Source organism: Vigna radiata, chromosome 3 (genome assembly GCF_000741045.1).
Source record: "Vigna radiata var. radiata cultivar VC1973A chromosome 3, Vradiata_ver6, whole genome shotgun sequence".
NCBI classification, from domain to species: Eukaryota; Viridiplantae; Streptophyta; class Magnoliopsida; order Fabales; family Fabaceae; genus Vigna; species Vigna radiata.
Genome location: NC_028353.1, coordinates 857,908 through 870,061, shown reverse-complemented (window position 1 = coordinate 870,061; position 12,154 = coordinate 857,908). Strand labels below are relative to the sequence as shown.

The 12,154-nt window shown below is 33.1% G+C and overlaps 2 protein-coding genes across 2 annotated transcripts; both read right to left on the bottom strand.

Moving 5' to 3' along the window:
* Positions 1–238: 238 nt before the first annotated feature.
* LOC106757334 (sm-like protein LSM2) lies at positions 239–2,411 on the bottom strand. The gene is made up of 3 exons (XM_014639976.2): positions 2,314–2,411; positions 2,071–2,229; positions 239–548 (listed from the first exon to the last, which is right to left on the bottom strand). The coding sequence occupies exons 1-3, from the start codon at positions 2,314–2,316 to the stop codon at positions 429–431; spliced, it is 282 nt and encodes a 93-aa protein (XP_014495462.1). The 5' UTR covers positions 2,317–2,411; the 3' UTR covers positions 239–428.
* A 3,473-nt stretch (positions 2,412–5,884) lies between these two features.
* Positions 5,885–10,903, bottom strand: LOC106757768 (BTB/POZ and MATH domain-containing protein 2). The gene is made up of 4 exons (XM_014640556.2): positions 10,188–10,903; positions 8,463–8,811; positions 7,024–7,300; positions 5,885–6,416 (listed from the first exon to the last, which is right to left on the bottom strand). The coding sequence occupies exons 1-4, from the start codon at positions 10,616–10,618 to the stop codon at positions 6,238–6,240; spliced, it is 1,236 nt and encodes a 411-aa protein (XP_014496042.1). The 5' UTR covers positions 10,619–10,903; the 3' UTR covers positions 5,885–6,237.
* Positions 10,904–12,154: the final 1,251 nt, after the last annotated feature.

Below are 12,154 nucleotides of genomic sequence, written 5' to 3'. Positions count from 1 at the left end.
CTACTCTCTTTAGAAACATACAAATTAAATAAACAGAAAAAAAAATTAAAAATATATATACACATTATTAAGACACATTTTTAACGAGAATAACCACGAACAAAAATTCAGGATGCAAACACAGCATTAAACTAATTTTTAAAGCCATCGTCTGAGTCACCAATTCAGATATCTGAAGCAGTGAGCTCTGTGTGTGTGTAGATTATAGATGGCGAGATTTCTCGGAACTGAGAACACCTTGGGGAAGGAAAAAAGCAATGCAATTACACTAGTTTCATTTTGTCACATTAAAACTGGACAAAGCTTCCAAAAGAAATAAAAGGAAAAGACAATACAGTTAGTTACGTAGCATTAACATCTTAAAGGAGTTTCCTTCTGTGGTAGGATTAACCATTTTCATTCAAGAGATACATCACAAGGTGACGACGCTAACCGCTCCTAGCCTCTCTCCTAGTGGCATCGTGCAACAATTCAATGTCCACCCCTTCTGGAGGTAATTGCACGTATCTCACTACCGAACCTCTGATGAAGCAGTTTCTTACTGAAAGCTGACATCAAACACCCACACGTTACCAACTAGAATACCAAAAGAATAAAAAATATAACCATCGTTATAGGTATTCAAGTCAGATATACCAAATTAAGGGAGCTAAATCAAATAATTAACCGGAGAAAAAACTTGGCGACATATATTTCTTTTTTCTTCTTTCTTAATTCAAGAGGAGCTTTGACCACTTGGTATAAATCTTCCTTGATTCTAAGGTTTCCTCGTATGCACATCAGAATTCAGCACTCTGTTTAGCAATGATATCCTAAAAGTGAGTATCTTATTCTATTTTGGCACCATACTTTCTTATTATATCTTCTACCATCAAATTCACTATACTCATTTTCTTAATGGCACACCAACATAACTTTAATTCAATCGAGCATCCACTTTAAAACAGCAAGTACCAAACATATATAAGCTCCAAAATCTCAATTCACATACTTTCCAATTTCCAATAATCTACGAGATACAATTTATAACAACTTCAATTTCTCCATATTCATAAAACATAAGAGAAAATTGGAAGCAGGAAAGCTGACCATTAACAGCCTCAGTCGGACTTATTCTAGGTGAAGTCAAACGTCACCTAATAAATCCGTTATGCCTTGACATTTAGATTTGATGTATCAATGAAAGTCCATTTCGTAGAAACACATGAACAGGCATATAGAAGAGTGTAAAGTATCAAGGGCATAACTTTTTCTCTTTATCTTTTTATTTTAAATCCTTGCAGAGTGTAGGCACCACTACTCCAGTCACCAATAAATTTATTATTTTAGATAACAGTAGATATAAACAACACTTATAAGGATTCCTATCGTAACCAAGAAATATAGGCCTGCACAGCAGAACAGATGAAGTTTTCCTGAAAAAGAAACTACTGGAGGAGGGAGACCACTTATTGATATAAGAAGAAACTTGAAACCACTCTCAATCGCATATAAACATAAAACTAATGGAGAACGTACGCTAAATGCTAAATATAAAAGACAACTTCCCTTTTACATGCTTTCAAATGAAGTTTTCTACCACAACTACCAATTCACATATACTGATGTACAATTCAAAATCATAATCAACAACGATTCAAAATTAACCAATAAAAAAGGCACATCAATACTCAATTCAAATCCCAGATACAGAAAATCCTATTATTTAACATGGGTCCAATGCTTATTAAACATACTTAATTGAAACAAACTTTAAATTAAAGAGTACTAAAAAATCTAATTTATTTTTTTAATACGTGGTTAAACTGGAGTTGTTATGATCTAGATAAGAGGAAGGGGGAAAGGTCAGGTGTGAGTTCAAAGTTCAAAAATCCAATATCTACATCAGACACAGAGAGCCTAAGAGAATGTTCCGACTCAAAAATCCGATTTTATTCCAAAGGAAAGAAAGAAACCCTACGAACAAGGGTTATCAGTGGCTCCTCGACAACAAGAAAATTCATTTAATCGTAAACTCTACATCCAAGTAAACTAAATTAAACCCTAGAACGAGAGAGAGAAATGGAATACCATGTGGGGGTACTTGTCTTGATCAACGACGCGAGTGTTTTCGAGCTTGATGTTGAGGTACTGATCAACGGAATGCAATGTCCCTCTGATGGCCAAATCGTTCTTCAGCTCTACAGTTACTTCTCTTCCCACCAAATCCTTGAAGTACGAGAAGAACAACTACAACACAACCCAATTCATCACTGTTAAAAGAATCAGAATGAAGAAAACAGAAAAGAGAAAAGAAAAGAAAGAAATCGCTACCATGTTTGAACGGAGGGAGAGAAAACGAGGCTGCGGTGGAGGGAAACCAAAAGCTGCTACTGCGATTATGTAACCTTGTTCTCCCTCTATTCTATATATTCAGTAGTAATTAAAACCTCGATTATAAGATTTATTTTTTCAATAAAAAAAATATTAGATGCAACGCAAAATAATATTAAAAATACTTGAAATTTAATACAAATATTAAAATAAAAGCATATAATGCTGAGAAGATGGAGATTAATAATAATTATTACACAAATTAAGAGAAAATAAATATAAAACATATATTATTTAATTTCATTATGTGGATAATAAAAGAAGTCATTTTATTCATATTATGGTTCTTTGGTAATATAGAAGATGATCTTAATAATAAAAATTAAATTTGAGTTAATATCAATTAGTTTTGGTTAAATATATGTTTTAGTCCTCATATTTGTTTTTCATTCTCAATTAGGTCCTCATGTTATTTTTGTCCCAATTGCATCCTAATATTTGTAATTTGAGGCAATTAAGCCCTCTCTGTTTTTTTTTTGTCCTAATTGCATCCTAATATTTGTAAATTTGAGAGAATTAAGTCCTCTCAATTGGCCTACGACGTTAGTTCCAGTTAACGGAGAGGGCTTAATTGTCTCAAATTTACATGCAATTGGGACAAAAAAAACATGAGGACCTAATTGAGAATGGAGAACAAATATGAGGACTAAAACATATATTTAACCATTAGTTTTTAATATAATTTTTAATTAAATAAATTAATTTTTTTTATTTTAAATACATATGTATTTAAAATATATTTGTAAACCTTTTAAACATATACGTGGAAATTTATTTATATTCTTGACCAATTTTTATTTTCAAAAACTAGAAAGTTATAAATATACTATTAAAAGTATATTAATAATATTATGAGTAATTTATTATATATGTATATTAATATATATATATATATATATATATATATATAATTTTATGTAAAAGAATAAAATAAATAAACAAGATACAATAAATAAATAAATAAATAAACAAACACAAAATTTCACATCCAACATGGAAACAGAACAAGTTATATTTTTCTCATAACACATCTAATATAGTCATGTTATCATAGTCATCATAGTAAATAACTTATATTATGGTGTGTAAGAAAAATAAATAAAAGAAAATAGAGTTAATTAAAATTAAAATAGAAACCAAATTAACTAACATAATATAAATTGTTTTTTACTATTAAATTATCTATTTATCTCGCTATTCTACAACATGTAAAAAACTTTAAGGAAATCATCTAATAAATTTCACTTTTACTTACAATTTCTATCAATATTATTAAGTGTGTCATTTTTTTTTAATGATGGAAGGCTAATTGTAATTTATCTTTCATTAAGTCCTTTTTAGGGGATTCCAAATGAGGAAGTCAAAAAACAAGCTTAAGTCCTCAAAGTCTTATCTTAAGTGAGTTAGGATTAAGACTAATGTGAATTTGACTCCACTAAAATACTTTCACTATTAACTCTTAAAAGTAATACTTTAAGTGTAAGTCAAAGATGAGCCGACTCAAGTCGAAAGACGAGATAGGTCGACACAAAGGCTAAGACAGGCCAACCTAGGTTGAAGGACAACAAGGTTAAACTGGATAAAGGTCGAGACAAGTCGGTTCAGGATGGTCGTTGAGACAAGCCGGCATTAATGATAGGATGGTCCAGGCCAACGGTAGAGATAGGCTAATTTAAGCTAAAGGTCAAGACACATCAACCCTATCTTTCGTCCGTGACATAACTACACGAATCGAAGACCAAGAAGGAGATCGTTAGAGTTTGAAATTGAGGATCACAATTTCTTGAAGGAAAACTCAACCGCTTGGTAATGGAAGGACTATTTGATATAAGAAAATTTCTCCTAAATTCATTGGACCTTATCAAATGTTAAGAAAGATAGGTCTAGTGGCTTATGAGGTTGTTTTACCTCCTTAATTGTCAAGGTTATTACATGTGTTTCACGTCTCCTAGTTAAGAAAATTTGTACCAGATCCTACACATGTTTTGATAGTAGATGAAGTCTAAGTTAAGGAAAATTTATTAGTGGATACTCATCTAGTAAGAATATAGGAGCATCAAATCAAACAACTCAAAGGAAAGAAGGTTAATCTAGTCAAAGTATTTTGGAATATTAAGTCAGATAATGTCACGTGGGACTTAGAGGAAGAAATGAGAAAGTCCTATCCTCATCCTAAGTGAATATTTTAGGTTGAAAGTTTTTTTAGTTAGGAAGTATGTGAAAACCTTAAAAATTAAAACAAAAAATGCACACACTCAAAAACACTTCTCCTTTACTCTCACAAACCCTTCCTCCAAGATGTTTGCTTATTCTCTACAAATTTGACTTTTCTTCTCTTTTAACTCAAGAATCGAGCACACTACTATCATATTTGCATCAAGAACAACAAATTTCACATATCAATTCCTTTCTTAGGTGAGTCTCAAATTTTTTTTGTTACCCTAAGTGTTTTTGGGAATGGTTAGATGTTACATGCAAGTAAATTTCTACTTGCATGTGGTTATGATTTTGATTTCTATTATCCTTAATATGTTGGAATTTTAGGAGTATACTTAAATATTTAATCTAAGCTCCTTTTGTGTTTAGGTGTTTTTCTTTGAGAGGTTTTGGACACAAAGACAGTTGAATAAGTTGAATAGAACATACATCTAAATGTAAGGGAAGATGATTATGATATCTTTTACATTTAAATAATGGTTGAAAATATGTTAAATGGTTTGATTGAAGTGTATATGTTTGACTTACTATAAAATTGATACGAAAGTGTTAAAATTTTAGTGGGTAACCTTTTGTTTGGTTAAGTTTGGATGAATTAAATTGTTGTTGTTTGTTTGTAAAATCTGAAATGTGTGACTCATTGGTTTGAATTTTGCATCTCATAGTCAAATTCACAGCTTTTGTGAAAAAATCCACATGTTACCTATGAAACTCGCTAGTTCGAATTCTACATCGTGGAGACAAATACACAAGTTGTGGAAAATTCACATGTTTGTGGAACATTTTGTTTCTTTCTTCACTTTTAAAAATAACTCGAGTCATTTCTTTGTTATATGTCGCATTGTATTATCTTTGTGTTTCATGAATTTTGATGGCTTATTCTTGAACTTTGGTATGTTAAAATGCTTATACATATAATTGTGATGCTCAAGATAGTGTTTTTAAGGTGAAATGCTATTGTGTCTTGTTATTTGTATGGTGTATTTTTTATAAGTGCATATATGAGATTAATCTAACTCTGCTAGTAATTTGAGTCGTATAGATGAAAATTTTTGGTGGTGAAAATCAAAGAAGGTTCATACTTAGGATGATAATATTAATCACACTCACTAGAGGTATTGAAAACTACCCTGTATTGCTAAGTGGCATGATGAAAGCAAATTTTTAGGAAGTATCATAATTGAAAGATGTTCACGCCATAATGAATAATGAATGGCATGTTCTGAGGAGGAAACCCAGAAATAATGCGAATGCTACGGTGGCTTAACTAGTTTGTGCATTAGCATAATCGGTAAAAAAACAAAGAGATGCTAGATGATGACAAATGTTAAAGAGTACTTACACGCTGCTAAATTGAATAAAAATACAAAAACAAACGGGGAAGTAGCGAACAAATCAACAATTTCCAGACATGTTTTCCAGTAAAAAGAAATCCTTAAGATATTACAGAAGAAACCTACGTCAAACGGAACGGTAACAGCAACACAAATTACATTTACATCTCTTACACAAGAATAAGCTAAGAAATTTAAAATTTGCCTCTGATCCTATAAAAGATTATATATATTTTCCCATCAACTACAAACTCTCGATCTTTTAAAACGGAGAGTAGAAGAGGGTTGTACAGAAAGCTGTTCAGTGTTGAAACTAGAGCCTTTGCTTCACCCGCCTCCCATTTATGTCACTGCCATCAAGTAGTGCTTCATTCCTATGCTTGCACATGAAGTCCGAATGCTCAGTAAATCTGGCCACGTACTCCAATAGCTCAGTCAGAACAGATGGGCAACTTTCCTTCAAGTACTCAAATCCGTCAGTTTGCATCACAGCTGAAGAATCAAAAGATGAAATACAATGGTTAATAATAAGAACTTTATGGATGAGGGATTAAGAAAGTTATCAACAATTTCATTTGAAATGGCCAGTGCTAACAATAGTAAACTCTTGTGAAAACCATCTATAATAAACGTGTTTTAAATGAGTACCAAGTATTTCAACCATTAAACCAAAATCCTGGAATAAGTTTACTGATTGTTCCATGATCTAGGCACCTTTTTGTCTTCTATTTTAATGAAAAATTACAAGAGAAAATGAAGCAGAAAGCAAACTTAAACATTTACAAAGAGAAAAACTATTCATAAAGGTTCTGGTATAAATTAATGGTGACACAAGGCTTTGAGGTCAACTTGGGACAACCAGAAGCTTTAGCATGGGTTAATATTTAGTTACATAGAAAACATCACTTTAAAGTAAACCATAATATCCCTTTAAAGCTTAACAACTTTTTTAATGCAAATACAAACTAGAAGACAATGACGACAATTGACAGCATCACTACTGATATTCAGTAACAACTCTAACTTGCAGACAACTGTCACAGACCCCCTCTAATACTGCAAACTTCTTCTGGTAATTATTCAGATGGGAAAAACAAACCTCTAAGATTTTCAGATGTAGCGATAAACTTGAGACAAACAGCTTTCAGCTGGAAACAATGGTGCTGCTCTGCCAAGGCTAGAGTTGTAGCCACAGTATTAATTGCTACATCTTCACAAAGACTTGCCTCACACGTCAGCCTAAGCCTCTCTAGGCCATATCGATCAGCTGCTGCTAGAAGATGCTGAGCCATCAAGGTTGATGCCCACTTTGAGTTCAGGCCAGTAAGCTCATGCATATCTGGTAGTGAGTCCCAGTATATAAAATGAAGCAATGCCTGAAAAATAAAGACAAGACACAACTGACAAAACATTCTGCATGCATATTGCTCACTGCAATTTATCAAGTTGAACAAAGACAGACACATTCACTTTGAGTTAGACCCAAGCCTTGCATAGTTGCATCTTGTAAATGTACGGAACGAGAGTCACACCATGTACACCCATAATGCAATTACAAAACTAAAAGCTTGGAATTTTCTCTGCATATTAAAATTATTAAAGAAAATACTTGTTATATTGTGCCAACAGCCAATTACATTCATTAACCAAGCACTTTGTTTGGATGGGGCGATGGAAAGTGAGAAAGTGGAAAATCGGAAAGAAAGAGAAAGAGGAAAAAATTATTAGAAATGCAAGTGACTTGAAAATGTATTAGTGTCTTATTCAGTAAAAGTGATTTTACAACTATCACTATTTTATGGTCATAAGCAGCCTGTACAACTTCTGAAACGAGAACCTAGCACTAAGGAGTTGCTTAGTTTAGTTTGAGAAAATATTTCCCGCCTCCAGTTTAATTTAGGAGTTTGTAACGGAGAAATGAAAAAGAAAATAAAAAAAGGATTTTTCCCCCTTTTTCTATATAAACTTTTAAAAACAAGAAACAAAATAAAAACAAGGTGGCATTTTTTAAAGTTAAAAATGAAAACAGAAAAAACATTTTCTCAAACCAAACAAACTCTGAGGATCTACAAGCTCATAATGGTTAATTTAAATGAGAAAGGTCCATGTGTTCTCTGTGACCTACCAGCAACTGAGTCATCCAACAGCAAATGATACTACGATCTGGGCAGTGATGCCACAAAATTTTTAACTTATCTGATAGGTCATGCATATGAAGTAATTCAATGAAACGTGTGAATTTTCAAAAGGAGAGAAGCACAAAAAGAGATACAGATTGAAACCACATTAAAATGAGTTTTTGCAAACCTACTGGTATACAGTAAGACTAATTAACACAGGTAGCAGAGCTGAGCTGGTATAAAGATATACAAATTCCTAATAATGGAACTATAAAAGAAAGATCAAGGGAAAAATGCACACAATCATGAAGCACTCGCGGTTAGGATGAGAGCAAATAGAAACCAAAACCACATTAGGTGACCACATTACAAACAAAAACAAATAAAGAATGGGAAGCACAAAGAGAATTTAACAAACCTTGAAAACTGGAGCCTCCATGTCTTCAACTTTAATACAATGGGTATTCTGATCTTTCATAGGACCAAAAAGCTGTGCTCTAAAAACAGGTGACCGAGCTGCTAATACCAATTTATGAGCAGAAAAAATTTCTCCGTTCACTTCAAAATTCACATCACTTCCTTTACGACTTTCAAGTAGATGCCCAAATTGATGGCCAATGCTAGAAGGTGGTATTGCTATCGTATAGATTTTAGGACCTTCCGTACGTGACCTCACAACACCAACACTACAATTCACAGAGAGACAATCATCTTTAAGGTAGTCCGATGTTTCTAGAGCTGTTCTCTTAAAAAATCTTTTGTAACCCCTGAAACACCCAAAACATCAAATAATCAGTAAATACAAAATAAAACAAAAAATCAGTAAAAGGATATGAAGCCACGTACAAAGTTCAAGGATAAGAAGGGGGGCAGGGGGGTTAAAGATAACTTGAGGAATGTAAAAGATCTAAATGGATCATAAAATCCTTCCTAAAATGCAAAAGTATATTTATACATACATGCATATACATAAAAAAAAATAGCATAGATAAGAAAAATAAACAATAAATCATAAATAACAAAGAACAGAAAATAAGAGGTCCAAACATAACAACACTCAACAGACCCAAACACACTAAATAGGCCCAAACTGAACAGAACCAAAATAGGCCAACACATACCAATCAGGCTGCCATGCAACCCTCCAACACCTACATACGAGAAAGAAAGGATGCTTCCAACCAGTACAACTATGCCAACATCTGGAAATGGTAATATCCAACGATGATGGTGTCAAAGACCAATAGTGAACTGCAGATTGGAAAAGAGCATCTTTGTTCGTCTAAGCGAAGAGGATAGAGGCAGATCAACAATGAAACTCGCAATCCGCATAGCTAGTGACCTCTGTACGAGTTAGGAAGTGGACCCCAATCGTCCAGAAGAAAACTCATAGTATCAGGAGTTAGCGACTTTACTTGTGATTTTCTACAAGACATTTCTCCCATTTTATTTCTCCAGATTGATACTTCTCTATCACCTTTCCCCAGCATTTGTGGGTGGAGCAACTCCCAAGGGATGAAAGATCTCACCACTTAAAACACTAACTAAAATCCAATCCATTACACAAGTAGGACAAACATAGGGCACCCTACGAGACTTACCTCAGAAAAGAAAATGAACACACAATTTGGTATAGAACAGCTCAAGTACTTGACATGAAAATGCAAACTGTAGAACCTTAAACCATTAAATAATTTTGGAGGGGGGTACTCGTTAAGGAAAACCTAACCCGACCAATTAAAAACATTCAATTACTTTAAAAAACACATGTAAATGTTTTCCTTCTCAATAAATACTTTCCATTTTTGTTTTCTTAACTGCTTCCTCGAAAGCACATGTTAGCATACGTTATGTAAACCCGTCACCTTCCAACAGTATTATAAGTTAAGAAACATATTAGTTTTTTTTTTGGTAAAAGACCAGTGGTATCCTTCTCAGACACGATCTTGCTCGACTCAGTAAGACAAATATGAGCGACAACATTTAAGGACTCAAAAGAGACACCACTAGTTAAACTGGAATTCAGGTGCTCGGAGACGACTTAACAAATATGTCTTTTAGACAACACAAATTAAAGTGCAAGGCAGGGACGAAATTGAAAAACAAGATCAATATCAAAATTTATTTTTAAATCTCAACCCACCACATACTACCGCGGTATTTTAACGTGTAAGGCCCGCTTTCGAGTGTCCTCTCGAAATGGCTATGCACCTTGTGCCTCTCCTTGCCACTCTGATCCAAAAGGGTTAACTCGAAAAGTGCCCTAACGTCGGTGCCGTCGCTGGCCAGAGCGATGAAGAGCGACACGTAGGTCGCATTGTCCTCCACGCTCTTCCCATCGGGGTAGAAATAAATCGCCCAATCGTACCCTCCAACGGAAAACACGTCGGAGGCCATGTACTTTCCAATCCCGATCCCCTTGGAGAGGGAGTAGCCCGTGATCTTGAACTGGTGCGAGCCTCTCACGGTCTCCGTCACCGACGTGGAAGACGTGGTGGCGGGCGCCGCCGAAGAGGGGGACGCCGATGAAGAATTCGCCGACGGCTTGGCGGTTTCTCGGAGAATCTTACCCATGCGCTAGCCACCGTAGCGGAATCGGCGATTCTAAGATTGTGGCGTTGGAAGGTGCGAATTGGGGGAATTGGGGCAGTGAGGTCGATGCGAGGAATTGGGATGGGGATTTGAGTATCGGATTTGGATAAGTGAGGTTTGATGAGAGAATATAGGTTCCGTCAGGGAGAGGTGTCAGATTGTGGAAGACGATGAATTTCTAGGGTTTCGATTCAGAGAGAGAGAGAGAAGACGAGAAGCGAGGAAAAGAAAAGATTGCGAAACGAAATGACAGATAAAGGCTCACAAAATAGAATGGCTATGCCTTTAAATAATTATAATTTTTTATTGGAATATTTATTATATGATGAGTCGCGCAACTACCTGTCTCGATCCGCTCGCGTTCCTTCTTCCCAAACACGTGTACCTCTTACTGTAATATAAAAACTTACCACTGAGCCACTCACTTCACGTTAGCTGTGTGGCAATTGGTTAAAATAATATTAATTTTTTTAAATAATTCAAAATAAAAAATATAATATAATCTAAAATAACAATAAAAAACAAAATTAAATTATTTGAGTTTTTATTAAGTCAAGCTAAAAAAATACTTATATCAATTTTTTTTTTCCAATCCAACCTTTTTTAACGTTAATAGTTACAAGTTGGTTTTAAAAATTTGATTTAAGTATTTTAATTTATTTTTATTTTTTATATTTGTTGTTGATTTGTTTGAGAATAAACTTTGTTGATTATTCACGATTTAATCTTTTATCTTAAATTAGTACTAACATTGTTTTTGCAACAGGTCACGTTTCAATTTGAAAAAAAAAATAGTCTTTATACATTCTATTTGTAAAAGTCTTTATACAGCATGGTCTAATTAATTAATAGAAGAGCTTATTGCTCAATTGAGTACACAGTAAAGGTAAGTATCAAAATCGATAAAAAAAATCAAAATATTACTTAAGTCTTTTTTAAATAGTTATTTCATGGATTCTTTTTTGTTTTTAAAAATGTGGTGAATTGTGTGTTTGGTTAAGTCAAAATATATATTATACTTTAGAAATATAACAATTAAGAGTTATTGTTTTTGAAATATAAAGACTAATGAAAATATTGAATTATGCTTGATAACATAAGTTGGTGTAGCAATATGGTAAAGTTATTTTTAAGGAAAAAATATAGGAGAAATGTATTAATGAATATTTATTCATTGGATGGTTTTTTTAGAGTTTGAAGAAATAAATAAATTGTTTTTTTGAAAACTATAATCGTATGTCATTTTTCACTTATCTTAGTATTGGAAAAGGTATTTTGTAGTATATTCTTATGAGAATTTTTATTTATTTTTTACGGAATAATTTTTTTTTTCTTTGAAAAATTTATGAATGAACTATATTGATGGATGTAATTTCTGAATAAGTTTTTTTAAAGGAAAAAGTCAATAAGACAATATCTAAACAATACTATTTAAAATGTGATCAAGGTGTTACATATTTTCTTTGGAAAGAGGTCAAACTCTAATATTAAAATAATTATATTAATTCATACTATTAA

Excerpts from the sequence above, each read along its gene's own strand:
- LOC106757334 (XM_014639976.2), bottom strand. Across the intron at positions 549-2,070 it reads AAGACAAGTACCCCCACATG|CTTTCAGTAAGAAACTGCTT; the intron begins GTATTCCATTTC and ends GTTTGATGTCAG.
- LOC106757768 (XM_014640556.2), bottom strand. The coding sequence starts at position 10,618 with ATGGGTAAGATTCTCCGAGAAACCGCCAAGCCGTCGGCGAATTCTTCA. Across the intron at positions 8,812-10,187 it reads AAATACCGCGGTAGTATGTG|GGGTTACAAAAGATTTTTTA; the intron begins GTGGGTTGAGAT and ends TGGGTGTTTCAG. Across the intron at positions 6,417-7,023 it reads TACATCTGAAAATCTTAGAG|CTGTGATGCAAACTGACGGA; the intron begins GTTTGTTTTTCC and ends TTGATTCTTCAG.